At 39.4% G+C, this 20,974-nt stretch overlaps 1 protein-coding gene across 5 annotated transcripts in view; it reads left to right on the top strand.

Moving 5' to 3' along the window:
- The window catches only part of LOC126354698 (bolA-like protein 3), a 79,695-nt gene that overhangs the window by 47,187 nt on the left and 11,534 nt on the right, over window positions 1-20,974 (top strand). Inside the window, exons 3-4 of one of the 5 annotated variants that reach the window (XM_050004511.1) lie at window positions 2,494-2,582; window positions 2,664-2,877. The exons of 2 other annotated variants lie outside the window; for them this stretch is intronic. In XM_050004511.1, coding sequence (XP_049860468.1) covers window positions 2,494-2,582; window positions 2,664-2,726 — 152 coding nt within the window. In that variant the 3' untranslated portion in view covers window positions 2,727-2,877. Of the gene's footprint in view, window positions 1-2,493; window positions 2,583-2,663; window positions 2,878-20,974 lie in introns of those variants that run through there. 2 more of the 5 variants (XM_050004516.1, XM_050004513.1) reach the window with 2 other exon arrangements.

Raw genomic sequence — 20,974 nt, 5'->3', positions numbered from 1 at the left:
CTAACAAACCCTTGTGTGCACCGCACACATACTCAGCTTCAGATGTGTAGTCCACACCTGACCCATTTAGGGAAACCCTACAGTTCTGACACCTATGGCCCAAGTTCGGGAAGTCACAGCCTGGCTTGTTACAGACCCTTTGAAGCCTCTGGTTCAGTCCTTCCACTCAACTCAGAACCAAGGGACCACAATCAGTTCTGGAGACAAGGCTGCAAACTGTGAGCTTCTTTGGAACACCACGCGCAAGGCTGGTCTTCTCAGCCTGATTTACCAGTGACTAGAATGACCTCAGAGCCCAGACAACAGGCATCATCTGTTCCAACGTGTGCCACAATTTGAAGTTGGGTGCACCGTGTTCTCTCAATGGGCGCTGGAATAGCCTCTTTAACATGTAGTTCCCCAGGCATACATGCTGAGTGCATGTAGTGTCCATTCCTATCCCTTGCTGCCATATCCCTAAGGGGTTCCATCATTTGCCTAACATTTTGCATTTGCCTCCTCTTATTTTGTTGTTAAAATAATCTCGACGTGATTCACATGGGTTAGCTCCTGCAATGCACCTTAAGGTTTTCTTGTGCTATTTCAATACAGAATATCCCCATAATAGTGTCCCATAACTCTGGTGGGAATGGAAGAATTCAAAATATGCATATAATAGTTCTTTACTGACATTGCTTCTCAGCTTGTGCTGCAGATAGATGATACATGCTATCTGCCACATAATTTCCCTGTGTGGGTACTCAGCTGAGCTTTTGGTCTGCATGAAATCCTAATAATTTTACTGTTTTGTTATTATGACTGAGAGCATTCAGACTGAATAACATGTCTTCAGTTTTACTGTCATTCTTCTACAGCATACTTGCCTCACACCGAGTAGTGCATCTCTGCATTGCTACTGCTATGCTATGTTGTGCACTTTCAAAGTTGGTATCACACAGGATGAGTTTTGTGTCATCTGCATATAGCAGAACTGATCCCCCAGGCATATCCTTTACAACTGGAAGACATTCTGACTTTTGATTACTTGGTTTAACTACCTACCATTTTCTGTTTTCTAAGCAAGACTGCATTACATATAGAGCATTCTTTCTTAGTCTGTAGCAGAGAATATTGTGGGAGACCATGTCGAAAGGTTTTCCGAGATGTAACTGTGTTGCACTGATAATATACTATGCTCAAAATAATTGTATATTTTTGCTATCATGCTCTCAGGTGCTTTGACTGTAGAAAGCCTGGATCTGAAACCATGCTATGAGGTGCTAAGTATATCATTAGAGTCAAAATATTGACTCATCTGTTTATGCATGAAATATTTTATTATTTTTTATATTATGGGTCTAAGTGATATATATTGGTAATTATTTGGGGGGGGGGATGCTATATCTCCTTTCTTATGTGTCAGTTTAACTACTGATATTTTTGAACATTCAAGATAAATACCTGCATTTACAATTTTTGTCCTAGAGCAAGCTTGATCCTTCATTTGCAGAACCATTTCAACACATATTTCAAGCTAACATCTCTTTCTACTTTGGATTCTCTGTCTCCACAGGCCTTCCATCCTTTCTTGTCTAATTCCCATGAACCTAAAGCAGTTTTCATGTCTTAAGCTGAACTACAATCTTCAACACTTTGTTCATGTGTGCATCTGCTGCACATTGCTTATTTTACATGGTACATAATTTTCTTTCTTCATCCTACTATGAAGACAATTACTCATAATTCATAATATATCGGGCAGAATACTTGGCAGATCGAGATGTGTCAGAATCCTGCAGGTGCACATTCATGTTCAGTTTCCACATTCCTTGTGAAAATGTATGACACACTGTACGTGGTCCATGTCTAGATTCAAAAGACTGAAAATTCATGTTAACAACATAGGCCTCAGTGGTTTCACTCTGTTAATAAATGTTATTCTTTTGTAAGTAAAATTGTAGTCAGGCAAATACTATGCAAAGAATACCCAGTATTAATGTGTGCCTTGGCTCATTCCACGCCAATGCTTTTTTATGATGGGATCTACAGTACGAGTTGGCATAAGATGATCCCTGACAGCTAGTATCGCTGTTACCAGCTTTCAGTTCTGTAGCGCCAATGGCTGCCAAACAAGAACAATGGTTTTCTATTTGGTTATGTCAGAACTATAGTTTTGCCATACAGAAATTTACAAAATTGCATTACATGATTGGTTGAGGTTGGCACATGAAGCTGCCATGCCCAGCCCAGTGCAATGTCACGGGTCTTCTTATGCTGACACTTGACTGTACAGAATATAATGAATAAGTGAAATGAATGAATGAAATTGTATTCTTGTTTAGAGGTTCAGTTCATGAAACAGGTAACCAAAGATCAGAGATGTTTAATACAATGATCAGCAGTTGGTTTATGGTGCAAAGCAATAAATTTTTAATGAGAGTGAGAACCCTAAGAAGAAAGAAAAAAGAAATAAAAAAATGGCAATGTATAGCTTTTGTGTTATCTGTGTTTCAGGTGGTTGTGGAGCAATGTTTGAAATTTCTGTTGAGGCTCCAGAGTTTAAAGGCCTTAATACCGTCAAACAGCATCGCTTAGTAAACAATGTAAGTTTACAATTACAAAGACTCTCTACATGATAGCATCTGAATACAGGATTGGTGTTAATGTACTGTTATGTTTTCTAGGCCCTCAAAGAACAAATTAAGGAAATGCATGGATTGAGAATTCATACTTCAGTCCCATCTTAGTGAGTGCAAAGCAAATGTATGAGAAATGGGACTGCAATATTTTGACTGCAGCGGATGTTTTATCTGTGATTTTGTTGTTGTTGATAGGTTGTGTAATTGGATGTTTTATCCTACCATTGTTATGTAAATAAAGTTATTATCACACTTTTTAGTTATTTGTATTGTATTATTGTGTGCTGTTAGATTAGAAATTCATCATTTAAATCACATCTGGTCTTATCAGTAGTTGAAATGCAATGCTGAATCCATCTGTGATTAATACATATTACAGACTTTATTTCTTGCATAGTTTCATTGCTAAAAACAAAATAATTCCTGTTAAAGGTTAAATAGTGGTTGCCCCGTTGCTGTAAAGTTTGTCAAAAATTAAAATCTGTCAACATGTCAGAGTTCACCAGTTTGCCTTAGATGCTATTTTGAAATTATTCTTTCCTTGCCATCCTGCCTGGTAAAGTGCCTCTTGACCCTGGGCTCATGGTGACTTTAGTGTAACTCTCCTCATTTCCTAACATAGACAGTCCTTTCCCTTCTTCCTTCTCCATCAACCTTTCAGCCTGGAGGAGGAGCTGCTGGCTCCGAAAGCTTGCACATTTTCATAATATTTGTATGTTTTCTCCAATATAATAGAAAGAAACTTCCACATGGGAAAAATATATTAAAAACAAAGAATCCAAGACTTAGCAAGCGGGAAAGCGCCGGTAGACAGGCACAATAAAATAACACACACACACACACACACACACACACACACACACACACACACACACACACACACACTTTCTAGCTTTCGCAACCAACGGCTGCTTCTTCAGGAAAGAGGGAAGGAGAGGGAAAGACGAAAGGATGTGGGTTTTAAGGGAGAGGGTAACGAGTCATTCCAATCCCGGGAGCGGAAAGACTTACCTTAGGGGGAAAAAAGGATAGGTATACACGCACGCACACACACACACACACACATATATATATATATATATATATATATATATATATATATATATATATATATATATATATATATATATATATATACCAAGCGGGAAAGCGCCGGCAGACAGGCACATGAACAAAACACACAAACACACACACAGAATTCGAGCTTTCGCAACTGGCAGTTGCTTCGTCAGGAAGGAAGGAAGGAGAGGGAAAAATGAAAGGGTGTGGGTTTTAAGGGAGAGGGTAAGGAGTCATTCCAATCCCGGGAGCGGAAAGACTTCCCTTAGGGGAAAAAAAGGACAGGTGTACACTCGCGCACACACACACACATATCCATCCGCACATACACAGACACAAGGGAAGTCTTTCCGCTCCCGGGATTGGAATGACTCCTTACCCTCTCCCTTAAAACCCACACCCTTTCATTTTTCCCTCTCCTTCCTTCCTTCCTGACGAAGCAACTGCCAGTTGCGAAAGCTCGAATTCTGTGTGTGTGTTTGTGTGTTTTGTTCATGTGCCTGTCTGCCGGCGCTTTCCCGCTTGGTAAGTCTTGGAATCTTTCCCATGTGGAAGTTTCTTTCTGTTTTATATATATATATATATATATATATATATATATATATATATATATATATATATATATATATATATATATATATATCAAAAGCACTCACCAAACGGTTGCAGAGAAATGTAATGTTATATAACTGGCTTATATAATTGGATTCATAAAAATACCTATGAACTAAGCAGCGACAGGAGAAATACAGAGTGATTATAATTAACTTTCAAACCACTGTAGAAATAACACCACTGGTCAGAATGATGTCAAATTGTAGCGGAATATTATCGGAGAAGGGGGAAAATGTATGGCAGAAGAAAAATAAATAGTTACAAAATGTAGCAATAGATAGCACTGTAAGCATCATAATTTAATAGTGGTCAACTACAAATGACACATGAATCATACAGCAGTGTCTAAGGTGTACGTTTGACATTAAACAAACTGTACTACTCAGTATGCATGGGTGTACAGGTGTGATACTGTTAGTTACATAAGCCCATCCGCCACAGTAGGGTCATATCACATTGGATGGGAAAAGTTGGTGTTTACTGTTCTGGGGCCAAAAACTGCATAAAAAGCATCACTCACATCGGTTTTTAATTGTCCTGAGACCAAAAGCCTCATAAAAAGTATCAATCAAAATCAAACTGGTTTATTAATTTCCGTCTGACTGGCGCTAAACATGTTCAATATGCTGTCCACCGTTTTCTGCAACAAGTTGGAATTGAGAAACAGCATTTTCCACAACTGATTGATGTGTTTCCGGGATCACGTTCAGAATGTGTTGGACAATGCTTGCCTTCAATGCAGCTAAGTTTGCAATCAGAACACTGAACACATCTTTCAGATAGCCCCACAGCCAGAAGTCACACGGATTAAGATCAGGTGATTGGGACGGCCAGGCTGTAGGGAATTGGCAGCTGATAATTCTAGCATTTCCAAAATGGTGCTTCAGCAGCTGCTTAACTGGATTTGCAATGTGTGGAGGTGTGCCATCTTGCATAAAAATGATCCCATCCAGGCTGTTGGAGAGCTGGAATGACATTGTTGTGAAAAAGACACTCATAGCGCTTACCAGTGATGGTACAGGTAACAGGACTGGAAGCACCTCTCTCTTCAAAATAGTATTGTCATATGATAAATGATGCTGTAAACCCGCACCACACAGTGACATTTTCAGGATGAAGTGGTACTGGTTGATTTGCTTGTGGATTTTCCATTGCCCATATTCAACAATTCTGTGTATTGAAATATCCTGTCAGATGGGAGTGGGCTTCGTCTATCCACAAAATCTTCATGGCCAATCATTGTCCACTTCCATGCGAGCAAGAAATTCTAAAGCAAAGGTCTCTTTTGCTGGCAGGTCAACAGGAAGCAACTCGTGTACGTGGGTTATTTTGAATGGATAGCAAAGAAGGATGTTTTGTAGCATTTTACGCACCGTGCTCACGGGTATGTCCAATGTTTGGGCAATTCTCCGCGCACTACACGTTTGCACACCACCACTCGTCTCCTGCATTGCTGTGACCACTGCTTCCTCTGTATCAATTCGTTTCCTCCCTCTATCAGGCTGCACACCGAAAGAACTCGTCTTCTGGAATTTCTGAATCATTTTCTCCAGACCCATGGCAGTCATCAGGCCATTGCCTTTTTTCAAACCCTTCAGTGTCCAGAACTATTGCAGAGTGATGTGTGCACAGTCACCATTCTTGTAGTACAGCTTTACAAGCAGAGCACAATCCTGCATTGAGACAGTCATGATGAACATTGCGGGCACGAAAGGAGGAAAAGCCGGTACACAGTTTGTTTATACCAACTTCGATGGGTCGTGCGCATGACAGGTGTTTTTGTTTACATATTCTGACACACACAGCGCCACCTATTGATCAATTTTCACACTATTTTTTATCTTCTGCCATACATTTTCCCCCTAATATTCTGTTGCAATTTGACATCATTCTGATCAGTGGTGTTATTTCTATAGTGTTTTGAAATTTAAACTTTAATTATAATCACCCTGTATAATTGAATAGAGGAAAAAAATCTACTTACCAAGAGGCAGCAGCAGAAAACACGCAGAAAGGTGAAGGAAATGTGCAAGCTTTGGAGCCATTGGTACCTTTTTCTGGCAGAAGGGTCGTAGCGGAAGGAAGAGGGATGAAGGAAAAGGACTGGTGAGGAAATGGGGAGAGTTTCAGGAAGTCACCCCAAACCCTATGTCAGGGGAGACTTACCAGACAGGATGAAAAGGAAAGACTTCCTAAAATCATGCTGTGAAATGAGGTTCATTCTGTTTGACAGAATGGCACCACATCCCCCACCCCAGTCTGCAATATCCTGCTCAGACCCTGTGCTCTTTGTGTGTCCATTTTCCTACCCTGTGGCTTCTACCCCTGTGACCATTCCCACTGAAAGACTTGCTCTATATACCCTAATATCATCACCTACACCAGCCCTGTAATTGGCATAACATATATTACCAAATGGAGAGCCACCTTCTACCAGCCTCTTGCATTGATATGACTACCACGAAGTTATCAGTTAGGATGAGTGGGTGTAGACAGAGATTGTTTGTTGGCAACGCACAATATCTTATTGCAGAGTATTCTGTAAAATGTGACAGTCGTAACCTCTGTGCCCCGTTCACCACATGTACCATCTGGATTCTACTCTCGGACACCAGTTTCTCAGTACTAAGCAGGTGGGAACTGGCATTACAACACGTCCTTGGTCCTCACCACCCATCAGGCCTTAATTCATTTTAATTTATTTCTTCTCTGCAGTCCCTAATATCAATGTTTCCTTCTCACCCCATCGAGTAAGTCTCCCTTGACCTAGGTTCTGGGTGACTTTTCCATAACTCCCCATTTCCACAACCTCGCCAGTCCTTTTCCGTCATCTCCTTCTTAGCCTTTCAACCCTACTGCCAGAAGAAGGAGCCACTGGCTCCAAAAGCTTGCACATGGTTTCTTCCTTCTGCCACTTGGTGAATAGATTTTGTTTATTTACCCAGTTATATTTACAAAAATTGATTATTTTTGTTCAGTTACATTCTGTGATGCAATTGTGATATTTAGTCAAGTCAGAACTGACGACTGGATAATGAAAAGAGGTCTATCATACACACGATTCAAAGTGTTCAATTCATGTCTATGTTCTTTGCTTTTCTTATGTACTTAATTTTAAGTAGAGCTCATATTTCACAATTATAAAAGCAAAGAAACCACAACAGTAAAATATTACATGATTCAAATTCAGTACTGTAATATTTACCAGCTGTACACATACGCTGACCAGCCTGAACATCATGACCATCACCCTACTGTCAATATAAACCCATCCAGGTGATAGCAGCATCACATGGCGAGGAGTGACTGCTAGTCACCCATAGTGCATGTGACCGTATGTAGAGTGGGGAAGGCACTTGATCTGAGTTTCACCTACCAAGGCCTCGTTGCTTCCATGCCAAGGTGCGATGTGGCTATTATCCGTGCCAAAGGTATACATACTGGCTGTTAGGTAGATGGTCATATAATGTCCTGGCTGATCAGTGTACAATGATTGGGTTTAAATCTGGCAAGTTGTGGGGCTAGCACATCAATTGATTGTGATGGGCCTGAGGCTTGAGACGAGCATTTCGGAAACTGCATGTCTTGCGGGTGTTCGAGTAGTGCTGTGGTGATTGTTTTCAACACATGGAAAAACTAAGGGATTGGGTGGCCACCCATCATTATGGATGTCGAATGTCGTCGGCTGGGCAAACTGGTAAAACAAGACAGGTGGTGAACTGTGGTGGAACCGACATCAGACTAATGCTGGGCAGAGTACAAGTATGTCTGAACACACAGTGCACCAAACACTCCAAACAGTGGCCACCACAGCCAATGAATCATGCATGTGTCAATGTTAACACCACAAATTGGCAACTACAAATGAAATGGGCACATGACCATCGGCACTTTACATTGGTGCAGTGGTAGTGTTGCATAGCCTGATGAATACCAATACCTTCTTTATCATGGTGATGAGAGGACACACATCTGTCGTCTTCCTGGGGAACAGCTCTTTGTCACCTGTACTGCAAGACAGAGAGAAACTGGTGGCGGCTCCATTATGCTCTAGGGAACATTCACATGCGTGTCCATGGGTCCAGTGGAGCTCTTGCAAGGCTCTATGATGGCCAAGGTACCTCGCACACAGGTAGCAGACCATGTACACCCCTTCATGACTACCATGTTTCCGGAGAGCTATGGCATTTTTCTACAAGGTAATGCACCATGCCACAAGGCCAGAAGTGTGTTGGAGTGGTTCAATGTACGCAATGGTGAGTTCCAATTGGTGTGCTGGCCCCACAACTCACTAGATCTGAATGCAATCGAACACCTCTTGGATTTGAAAGAATGTGGTGTCAGAGCTCATTGTCCCCTCCCTAGAATTAGGTGACTTGTGTGTGCAGAAGTGGTGCCATCTCTTTGCAGCAACCTACCAAGACCTCATTGCTTCAGTGCCATGATGCACTGTGGCTGTTATCCATGCCAAAGGTTGGACATACTGGCTATTAGGTAGGTGGCCATATAATGTTCTGGCTGATCAGTGTACAATGATTCAAGTTAGTGGCAAGAGATCAGGAGATGAACATTACTTCAGAGAGGGCAAGTGCAGCAGTAGTTGGAGGGAGCTGTGGTGTTTGTTTGCATTAAGTTTCACAGCTGTTACGAATTTGTTGAAGATTAAAACCATGGGTCTGCCAGAGCTGTAACATATTTGCTAAAAATTAAAATTTATTGAAACACATTTCCATGTTCTTAAATGTACATTTACAAGGTCGGTTAGAAAAGTATCTGGTCTTTGGCCGAGGGAAGAAACTTCCATACCTGGAGTTTTGGACACCTTATCACCCTCAAAGTTGGTGGTTACAACCTCAGAAAAAATGCTGTGCAAAAGTGACAGTAGTGCTGGTATGCTCTCTAACAAGGGAACCTTATGGTCTCATAAATTCATTTTGGAAAAAGACTTTGTAGGTTAATAGTATACCTCAAGTGTGTCCACCCATAAAAGTTGCAAAGTGCAGCAACTAGTAGATACTGAGAAAAAGGGTGTAAAGTTTTATGCACAACTCATACATTGATCAATTCATATGCTATGGCAGCATAGCAAAATGGCTGTCCCAGTAGTGGGCTCACTTGCCGTGTGAGCAATCTAGGTTCAATCCTTCTATCAGATAACATTTTACTTTTTTTTAATTGTTGCAGAAATAATAACAGTTTTTAAATAAAGATAATGACTGTTACTATTGTCACTAAAATTTTATTACTAATTTTATGGTATTAAAAGCACTGGGGAGGTCAAAAATATTTTTGTAAATTTGAGGAACCAGTTTCTACATGTAAGAGTAGAGTATAGCTGTTATCCTATCATACATAAAAATGTGCAGACAGGAAATGTCAAGACCCCCGCAGAACTAATTGACTAATGGTCTTTACCTACTTAAGTACGATGTATGCAGTTGTCCCCACCCTTATTCCTCTAGAAACTCAAACTGTGTCAGTTCATTCTTGACTTTTGCAGAAATTCGGATGGACAAGCAAAGTCTGAATTATATGTTGAAATCTTTCAGGATGACAAGAATTCACTGACATGTATAATTAATGAGATTCCTCCAAAATGTACTCCTCTGGTTCAACATGGTGACATCTATATTTATGGACAGGTTATTTGCTCTGAATCTTCTGTATGGTGTGCTTTACAACTGTTGTGGGTGGACACCCTTCAGATAAGCTATTAGCCTGTGAAGTCTTATCCCGAACTGAATTTTCAAGACTGTAAGGCTCTCTTGTTAGACAAAAGAAGTCATGCACCATGAAGGAATGATCCAAATTCAGTAGATAAGATCTATTTGTGCAGACACATGATGCCAATTTTAGAAAAAACTGAATATTTTTTCAGTAGAAAGAACTTCACAAATTGAGCAAGCCAATAATGCTTTGCTCCACCTCTGGCCCTTATGCATGCAGTTATTGTGCTTGGCACTGATTGATAGAGTTGTTAGATGTCCTGAGGAAGGGACATCGTACCAAATTCTGTCCAATTGGAACATGAATTGTCAAAATCCCAAGATAATTGGAGGGCCCTGTCCACAATGCTCCAAACATTCTAAAATGGGGAGAGATCCAGCAACTTTGCTTACCATGAATGGAAACAAAATGGGGTATAGAATATCATTGATATGGCTACTGTGCTGTAAGGGTGCCACAAATGACACCCAGAAGGGTCCTTCTAGGAAATAAATTGGCAACCCAGACCATCACTCGCAGTTGTTGGACTCTATGGTAGGCAACAAGTTGGTATCTCACATCCGTACAGATGTCTCCAGACAGGTCTTTGCTGGTCATTGGCATTCAGTTTGAGGTGGGACTCATCACTGAAGAAAATTCTACTCCAGTCAATGAGATTCCAGGACAAAAAAAAAAGCCTGGAGATGCTTCGGACAGCAGAGGAATACAATCCTGACTATCGCCCAACAGCCAGGAGTGATGGTCGGAGGTGCCACTTCTTTTCTTAACCGGACCACTTTGTTTTTTCGGATGACTCGAGACAGTTTGGTACTGGGGTGCAAGACTCGCACGTCTCTCGCAGTTGACTGATGTATTGTGTGCAGCCGATCCTCTTCTCTGGATAATCAGCTACGTCGATCACCCAAAAGCTGCTTCTCTGAAGACTATAGCAGGTCCAGGAATTTATTAAGCTACTTCTCTATTCTTGAAATAATTTGTATACTCGTGGAACAATTTTAGCTCGTTCATGGTATATTTTCAACTCTCAACACAAAGCAACATTTACTCCTTTTCACATATGTAAGTAAACTCTGGCACGTCAACTGGTGTCTTTAAATATCAGACTCTATAAAACACAAGTATAATATCATATGTTGTAACAATCCAATAATTTATGGACATCACATGTGTCCTGCCTCATGCAGAGCTAAGATATGAAGTAAGATAAGTCTCTAGTCTCAAGCGAGTCCATTACATGAATGTGCATAGAAATTATAATCACCACAGACACCATCACATTAAAGATTACCACATAATTATTCACTGTCGTCAGTGACTCACCCTTCTTACAGTCTTCTAATAACAAACTTTGACCTGCACATAGAAACAGGTGGATCGGTAGAAACGTTCTCACTCTCCCGCACTCATACCTAAAATTGGTGTTCGAGATGGTGGAAGGCCAAGTGTTTCTAGAATTTACACCGAAATTCTTGAGGCACTACATATCCCTCCCCTTATCTCGAACATGCAATATTTTATACATGTCATTATGTACAATAATCTTACACAAGATAATTCTTTACTTCTAACAGTACATCTTTTTCTACTAATAATCGTGCGTATTTTTTACCACAATTATGAAGCGCGAACCTTTCAATCCATGTTGGAATTAGCTCTTTTCAATCTCCAAAAATTTGTGAGTACCAAATTTTTGTTTTCTATTCCTCTTCCAGTCATAAATTACAGGTGTACATAACTCATGAATACTCTATGACTTTTTCTTACTTTCTTTACTACTTTGTTTTCTGTTCCTCTTCCAATCGTAAATTACAGGTGCGCATAACTCATGAATACTCTACTACTTTGTTCTTACTTCCCGTACTACTTTTCCTAAGTATGCACTTATTCATTACTTATTGCAATCTGGAGGGCCTCTGGGTAGAATAAAAGTGTTATCTTCTTGGATATTTGTAAATCTGAAATGTAGTAAGGCTATTGATGCATGGAATTCAAACTTAACAGACTATTTCATTTAAATGTGTGACTTCTGTCACAATACTGCCCTTTTTCCCTTAAGGAACAGTACCTATATCTTACATGGGTTGACCCTAGGAGTACCCTTTCTCATTCTGTTTTGGTAGGTATGCCCCTTTCTTATTCCTATGGTACAGGCCCTTCTTGGTGCCCCTGTCTATGCAGTATAGGTCAGCCTTTCATAGGTCTGCCTATCCGCCCTTTTTCTCATCCAGTAAATGTCGAGTACGCCCTCCGTATCCTTCTTGAGTAGGCCTCCTGGTTCATTGCCCCAGCACACATCTTTATGTATACTATTCTTAAATATTCTCTGGTAAATTTACAAATATACTTTACACCTTAACTCCACTTTCCAATACTTTCTCTAATACCCTAGAGTCCTCTTTCACTCCTCACTCCTGCTATATAGACAGATATCGTGCCCACACATAGTAGATGCTATGTAATATAATGATGCAGAACTGTCACTTATCAACAATGTAATATGTGCGTCTACTCAGATGTACATGTATCTTTATTCCCCTACATCCCTTGGTGATTCTGACACCACTTCAGGTGTCTAATTCTTAATTCTCCTGTTTGTGTTTAAGTGTATATTTGTGTGTATGTAGATGTGTGTTTGTGTACCCTGTTTCTTCGGTCTGTTTATTGAAGTAAGTTGAAGGTTATTGGAAACCACAGAAAATAAGGACTTCATCGATAGAAGTATATGCTTATAAAAATAGAAAATTATACACTTAAATCAAATAGTTGTTAAGCTAATCACTTTACACTATATTTTATACACACATAAAATATTCTCTTCAGTTTACGGCATCTAGATTTCCCTCTGCTTGAATAGTACCATGATATTATCTTTATACTAGTACTATATTCTTTTCATTTCACTCCCTGTTTATAAATCACTGTTTATCCATGATTCTCTTAAATAGTTCTCAATCTTGTAGTTATATCCAGTTTCCTAATTACTAACATTATAGGATAGTTTAAGAATTGAGGAAGAGAATACAAACCAGTCGAAGAATTGAAGGGAATTCAGTGCAGGAAAACTAAATTTGAAGAAACACCGAAAACAGCTAGGGATCCGATGGTTGTCACTCCGCCCGTTAACACAGAACATTAACATCCTTGGGATGCAGATATCACTCCGCCCAGGTCCCATGGCTCTGGTATTAACCTCCCTTGAGCAAAAAACCAGTACTTCTCATTAAATCCTGTACAAAAGTCTCCCCAATACAAAACAATCACCACTTTGCTAGGAAACACGACTTTAGGTAAAGTTATTATATGTTATAATCTGTCATGGACAAGTTTGAATTCTTCGCACAAGTTGTCTTTAACATTGCTATTATCATTAGGTTTGGAAAAAGCAACAATTGAAATGTTTCTGAAGATTATACTCTCAGTAACTTCTCAATCTTAAATGAGTTCAAAAAGTTCCGCCAGACTACTTGCATTTATCATGTCAAAGTTGGCTACTTTTTCCCTGACATTCCGTCCCACATAGTTTACTCACGAATTGACAACTTGGTACTAACAGCTCGCATACTAACACCTGGAATTTTTGATTGAATAATCAATATTACTCCCTTAGTTCGATCTGTGCTCTCTTTCAAAGTACTCATTTTCTGTCTTACAAAATTTAATTTAATATTGCATACATTTTCACTAGATTCTAATTTTTCATTAAGATTGGGTTCTTTATTATTACATACGGTGTCAAATTCAGTTTCCAAAGCAATCATGCCTTCGCATCGATTATTAGACTCTTTGCTTTGAGCGTCTACTTTGATTTTGACAAACCTATATTTGACGTTCAATTTTTTAGAATTTCATTCTGAGTCTCTAATTTAGAACTCAGTGAGTTTATCATAAGACTCTGGGCTTTGAAGTAAGCTTCTAATTTATCATCTAAAGTTTTGATCAAATTCACTAACTCAGACCAGTCAGGCCCTTCTTTAGTAATTCTCATAGCCATGGCTGGTTCTGATGTCTCTCCAACTTGTTGTATACTGTCCATGCTTCCATAGACTTTAGCTCTTGTGAGCATCTAATACTAATTTCAATTACACAATAAAAGTGTGATACTACTTACTAGAGTAGTAATGTTTTTATTTCACGCTCACCCGGCATAGAGTTCTAGATGCATTGGTGAGCGGACGTGTAATCGCCGGTGGAGCCAAATGTTGGTTTCAGCATCACGGTCGACGAGCAGTTGCGGAGTCAACACCAATGAGCAGCAGATGGTGCAGTCGGTGTCGGTGGCTGGTTACTGCATCAGTGTCGGTGCCATGTACATGTGTGAAAACTGCTTACTCTCCACACCCAATCTTCTTAGTCGAAAAGTTGAGGTCTTCTCTCCAGTTTTCTCTGCTATTACTTTCTCACGTCTTTTACTGCGTTGCACTTACAACTTTCTTCCATTGGTTTATTAGACTCAATACTATTACTGGAAACAGTTCTCGTATCTTATTAGGCCTGGTTGCTATGGCAGCACCTAATATCTTCTTTCCTGCACTTGTACCTAAAATATCTAGTGTTCAAGATGGTGGAAGGCCAAGTGTTTCTAGCATTTACACCGAATTTCTTGAGGCACTATAGCGGTACCCTTAGAGCATAGCAGTAGGTCGATATTCTACATTCTTCCATGGGAAGCCATTCAGGGCTCACATTTTGGCAAGATAACACCTCCCCCCCCCCCCCCACCTATCCACCCACCAGCCCCCCCCCCCCCTCCAATACCCAATACATGGCAGAGTTTCTGCTGCTTACCTTCGTGCTTCCCAAACTGTGCCTTGGCCCTCAAGGCCACTGGATCCCTACTGAATTGAGAAAGTTTGTAGCATTATTGGCTGGGTCCTCCAACCATCTCCGAATTTTGACGATTTAATGAGCCAGTTGAAGAAAATTTTGCACAATATCCCTGAAAAAGATGTCCAACAACTCTTATCAATCGGTGCCAAGCCAAATAACTGCTTGTATAAGGGCCAGATGTAGCCCAATGTGTTATTTATAAGCTCACTTTCTGAAGCTCTTTCTCGTGAATAAATCATCCAAGTTTTCTCAAGTTGGAATCATTGTTTGTTTGTACATGTAAATCAGATGTTCCAAATTGTGTCACTGTCTGTGCCAGAACATTGTCTTCATAGCCAGTGGTTCATGTGAGCAGAGATGAAACTCAGGGAGAGTCAATTACAGGCCGTATTGTGGGTGATCAGACACTTTCCATTGAAAACGCTGCAGGAGCATCTTCATTGCTCCTGCAGAATGTGGCTGAGAATTGACATGTTGAAGGAAACGCATGACAGCTATGTTACGTGGGCTGCATGGCATCAGGCAAAATCTTACACTGGGCCCTCATACTTGTGTCCCATTAGGCTAATACCTTCTAGGTGCTTTTTTCCCTCTCTCCCCACAGAATGCATCATATGTTTGCTTTCATAGGTGGCCCTGTCTCTGATAAAATAGGGTAGGATATCCCTGCAATGGAACTGGAGTAGGATGTGCTCAATTGGTGTATCAGGCAAGTCTTGTACCTGGGCATTCCACAGGTATATGACCCATGTGGTTTGGAAATAGATGTGGCATAAAAATGGGCTATGATGTTTTTTAGATGATCGGAGAGCAGAATCCCATTCTTGGGACAAGTGGTAATGATTGTGAATAGGATAATCCTCATTTCTGGGTATGATGATAAGTAGTAGACATCCTGGTGAAGTATATGGATAACTTTTGTTTTCAGATGGTTTGTGGGGGTAGCTGGTGAATTAGGGACATGTATTGATATGGCATGGGAAATTTGCTTGCAGTCTAGGTTTGATGAATAATGGCTGTCTATCCGCAAATGGAAAGACTACATGGGTGGAGCCACTGTAGTGGTGGAAGTCTATGTCCAGGAAGGTGGCACACTGGGCTGATGTGGTCCAGTTAAAATTAATGGGAGAGAAGGTGTTGAGTCTATGAAGGAAAGAGGAGGATATTGGTGTTTTTTGGGTCCTTGTACCATTGTGTGTATTTTAGGCCCAGCTAACCTGCTTAAGGATAACCGCACCGGTAAGCAGTACCGGGATCACCTTAGCCAAGTTAATTTTGGGTAGCCCAATTGTTGAGTTACCCCTGGGTTGGTGTTTGAGGTGGGAAGGGGGGGGGGGGGGGGGAGGGGGAGGTTGAGCTGTGTGCGCCTCCCGTTCATGCCGTTTGTTCTTTGGCATTTGGTCACATCGAGTGGTGTCTTGTTTCTTCCTTAGAGCTAGATCATGAAGCTGTCTTCAATGAACCTGTGCCAGATAAATTATTTGGGATTTTGAGTGGCTGGGGAGGTTTCCTCCAGATGGCCCATAAACGGGTTGGTGTAGGAAGGTGCCCATATCCTTGCCTTGGATTTGTTTGCATGTCTTTCCATAAAAACTAGTAGTAATTGGGAAAATGCTGGTCCTTTTTTTCCTCACATGTATAGGGAATGAGTTTGTGGATTTGGATACTTGCCATATCAAAGGCATGAACTACTTCCTTCACCATCATTCAACCATCCCCACCCGATTACCACCTATGTCCGTACTTGTGACTACTGACACCAACTCCATACACAGCAAAATTTGGCCTTTGTGCCATTGGACGCTAACCTCCGAACACCTTACTAACTCCAGGCACACCTGTCCTTCCATATACACCTGACTATGTTCTTATCCATAACTGTACTTCCACTTTGGGGGAAGATATAAAAAAAATATCCATGACACAGCCATGGGTACCTTCCTGTTCCTAACCTCCTTTCTTCCTTTGCCCATTCCAGCTGACACAGCCCCTCACCCCAGATGAGCTGCAGTGCCAAAACAATTTGGTTGTCTACCACAATGTAGCCATGTACATGCATGTGTGTTCTGTTATATCTGAAGAAGGAGTCATCTCAAAACTCTGTTAACATTTTTGTGCTTATCAACAGCTCAAAGTATCTGATATATAGTAAGTTGTTACTTTTACTCATTACACTGTTAATGTTCCATCAAGGTCTTTTAGCTACCATAGGTGTACTTTTCCCGTTACACATTTGTCTTAAGTTTTCATATTTGCTGCCGTGATTACTTGTCTTATTCATCATTCTCCCTAAGTTCATGCTAAAAAATATTGCATGCTCAGGTTTCAATCAGCTTAGGACAACCACGAGACAAATTTCATATTGATTCATTTGTTTCCATTTTTATTTCATTTAAAAAGCTAAATATCAGAGCACTTGGTGTTAACTTCGGGAATTAATGCAATTTTGATTTAAGTAAGTTTAGATAACTAATTTGTTTACACATATCCACAAGTATTCATACAACTTTAACAGTCCACCAATGTAGAGAGACCCATATATCTGTGTAATTATTTATAATAATACTGTCACGAGTGTCAAATGTGCTTACTTAGTTTGTGATTCGTATGTGGGGATTGTGAATCACAGTTTTACTGGGACAACTCTAGAGGGACACAGGTGATTCCCATTGAGGCTCTTCCATGGATATGTATGTTATGAGTAAAAGACAGGAAGATTGCAGTATGTGAGGTGAAAGTTTGGCAGAGATCAATGGCGTGAAAATTGATAAGTGCAGTTGGGGAAAAGGGGGAAGATGTAATAGGACAGTAGTAGTTTAGATGGTTGTTACTATTGAGTTCAAGAACAGATATAACCTTTTATCTGTTGGAACGGAAGGTGTCGCATTCAGCTGTAGAAGATAGTAAAGTGGAGCAGACCATTAATAAGAATTTGAGACGTATGCCATAAACTGAAAAGGTTAGAAAAAGAAATTACTTGCTGTTACCTAGCAGTCATGGGAGGGGTTCAGGTCAACAGCTGCACAGACAAAAAAAAATCAGTTCCAGGTCACAATGTAGTGGGCAGTTAGTAGCACTGATTAAGGATTTCAGTCAAGAGGACAGGTACTGAAAGTCGGGGAGCATGCAACAGGATGGTCAAGAATAAGAGAATACAATATCAGGAATGATTTGAATAATTTAGGTGCACCAACATCATACACAAATGTGGGCTTTGTTGAGGTTCTGCAGTGCAATGACTAATTCTGGATGGACAGTGCTGTCTGATGAGTTAACAAGGAACTGACCAGGTTGCATTCGATGAGGCTCACACCGATGCTGTGCCAGTTGCTGCTGTTAGAAGATGGGATACACACAACAACCTGCACTTTACAATAGGTGTAAGTACAGATACCAGAACTGATAGCTGGAAATGAAAAGGGAGGGGGGGTGTCAATAACTCCTTTGATTACATATGTGATGGAAGGCATTTTCTAAGTTAAGCTCCTCATTCATAGTGCTTTGAAAGTGATTCAAATAAATGAAGTTGCATGAAACAGAAACTTATTTGAATAAGCCTAAGTTTATGAACCTCTTAACTGTTTATTCAGTGCAGATTGTCACTGATGTGTTACATCTGCCTGACTGTCTTGTAGGTAAAGGAATTAACGTGTTAAACGTAGATGACTATGAATTAGCAGCTTATTTCTGTGAGTTATAATTAGCAGCCTATTTATATGAAGAGAGGATGATAATCCTGTGTGCTAAAAGTAACATCAACAACAGTTCTGTTGAAACAGATAGTTCCTGTGTTGGTCATCAGTTGGCAGGCTGTTCTTGTGAATTGATGTCACTGGAACCAGTCTTTTTCTTAATTATTACAATGCTGTGATCTCCACTGGAAAACTCTAAAATTCTTAGAAATTTTAAGTGATTATCATGCCACCTAGCAGATAAAGGAAATTAAATGATAATACTAATTTTCTGAAAGATTCAGATGAAATAAATGATTTGGAAATGTTACTTAACACTTACAACATGAGTTCCATTGTTAATTTTCCCCATCCGATTTGAAAAGGAAAACATTACACCAATAGGTTATAATTATGGAGGTGAACAATTTTGATGAACAGACAAAAAATATTTTAAGACAGCCTTACAGCAAGCCAACTGGAAGATCTATATAGTTTGTCAGATGCCAATATCAAATTTAATGTATGTGTATCTTGGTTTCTGTGGTACCAATAAGACACACAAAAAACATGGATTATGAAATAAATCTTTATAGAATGTACAAGGGAAAGAAAATTGTTTGAAATGGTTACAACAAACAGACATAATAAGACTGATGACACATTATAAGAAATTCTGTGCTGTCTTAAGGAAAGTGGTCAAAAATCTAAAACCTCAAACTTCTCCATTTAGTCATAAATTAATAATTCTGATACTAAAACTAAATATAAATGGTGCAATGGGACACCCTCCTCTGACATTACCTTTTTTCCTATAGAAATAACCAATAACATTTATACTATCGATTCTTGTATAGGTGAACATTCTAAGCTGTTTTAACTGAATGAACTTCATATTATTTTGTATATGATGTGTTATGTTTCAGGCTAAAATATATAAAAAGAAATCAGTCTGTAAGTACTCTGTACATACAGTTAAAATTACTCTTCTTTTAGAAATATTTGAAATTCTGTCATATTAAAATTCATATTATTAATTGCACAATCTAACACTAATTATTAAATTTATTTCTGGCTTCTTTTACAAAATAATGATATATTTTATTGAAGCTTCTTCTTTGGTCAAGAAAGTTTGTAAACTCTTTTGCTTTGCAAACTCTTTGGAATATTGTGTATACCGTAGATTGTTAGGGAGTATTGGGCATGCCACTGATGGAAGTAGATGAATTTATAATCTTGTCAACAACAATGTAAATTTAGGTTCTGAAAAAGGAGCTTGTGAAGTCAGAGTGATATAGAAGAATGGGATCAAACAAAAGCAATATACAGACAAATCTTCATTAGTTATTCAATTATCAGGAACCTACAACATTAAATCAAAATTACAGCCACAAGAATGCACACCTAGACACAAAAAGTTGAGCCAAAAACAACAAATAGCGAGATACTGAAGATAAGTAAAAAGTTTTTCTTTTGTACATCTTATGCCTCTCTAAGCTTTTGAAAATAATGAAGAGACTAAGACAGAGAATTTTAATAGTGATATGTGGGAGGGTAAGATTACAATGCATAATGTGTAAAAGAGAAATGAGGAGGTCAGTTAAGGAATGTGAGTACTTTATTACTAAATAAAACAGCCAAATAAGTGATTGCAGCCAGCTAGATGATGTATTTAATAATCACTTTCTAGAAGCAGCTCAGAAGATTGACCTGAACAGTACAAGGAATAAAGCAATAGAGTACCTGCTAGAAGCAATACCACATACATACAGGCAAACTGCAAATACCCCACGCTCTGTTTAATAAATTAAGAATGTAATTAATTTTCCAGAACAAAGAAACACACTTATGCAGTCGATAAAATCTCAAGTTGCATATCAAATTCAATCAAATATGCAATTCATCACTACCACATGGGACATTTCCAGACAGACTAAAATATGCTATCATCAAACCCGTTTCCAAGAAAGGAAGTAAGACTGATATTAACAATTAGAGACCAGTGTAACTAATTAGTTGCTTCTCAAAACTAATGGAAAGAATTATATGTACATGAAAGACACACCACTCTCGAGTTAAGATACTTGCTCAATCTGGATTTCAAAAGGTTCTCTCCAGAGAATATGCTATTTTTCACATCACAAATCAGATTACATCAAATTTAAATGAGCAAATATTGCCATCTGGTGTTTTCTGAGGTTTTATTAAAAACATCTACTTGTGCAGTTCACAGTTTTCTGCTAGAGAAGCTCAAATATTGTGGTACCAGATGTCTAACTAAAAGGATGCAGAGTGTTGCATTAAGAAACTCAGGGACTTGGCCTGTACACAATAAACCGAAATCTTTTGCAGATTGGAACTACGCAAAATGCTTTCACTGAAGCTACTATCGTCATAGATCCAGCAGCAGGTGTACCCTGTATACCAAATGGTCCAAGAAACTTCACTTTCAGTCAA

Source organism: Schistocerca gregaria, chromosome 3 (genome assembly GCF_023897955.1).
Source record: "Schistocerca gregaria isolate iqSchGreg1 chromosome 3, iqSchGreg1.2, whole genome shotgun sequence".
Lineage (NCBI taxonomy): Eukaryota > Metazoa > Arthropoda > Insecta > Orthoptera > Acrididae > Schistocerca > Schistocerca gregaria.
The sequence above is the reverse complement of the archived record's forward strand: the minus strand, read 5'-3'. Positions and strand labels throughout refer to the sequence as shown.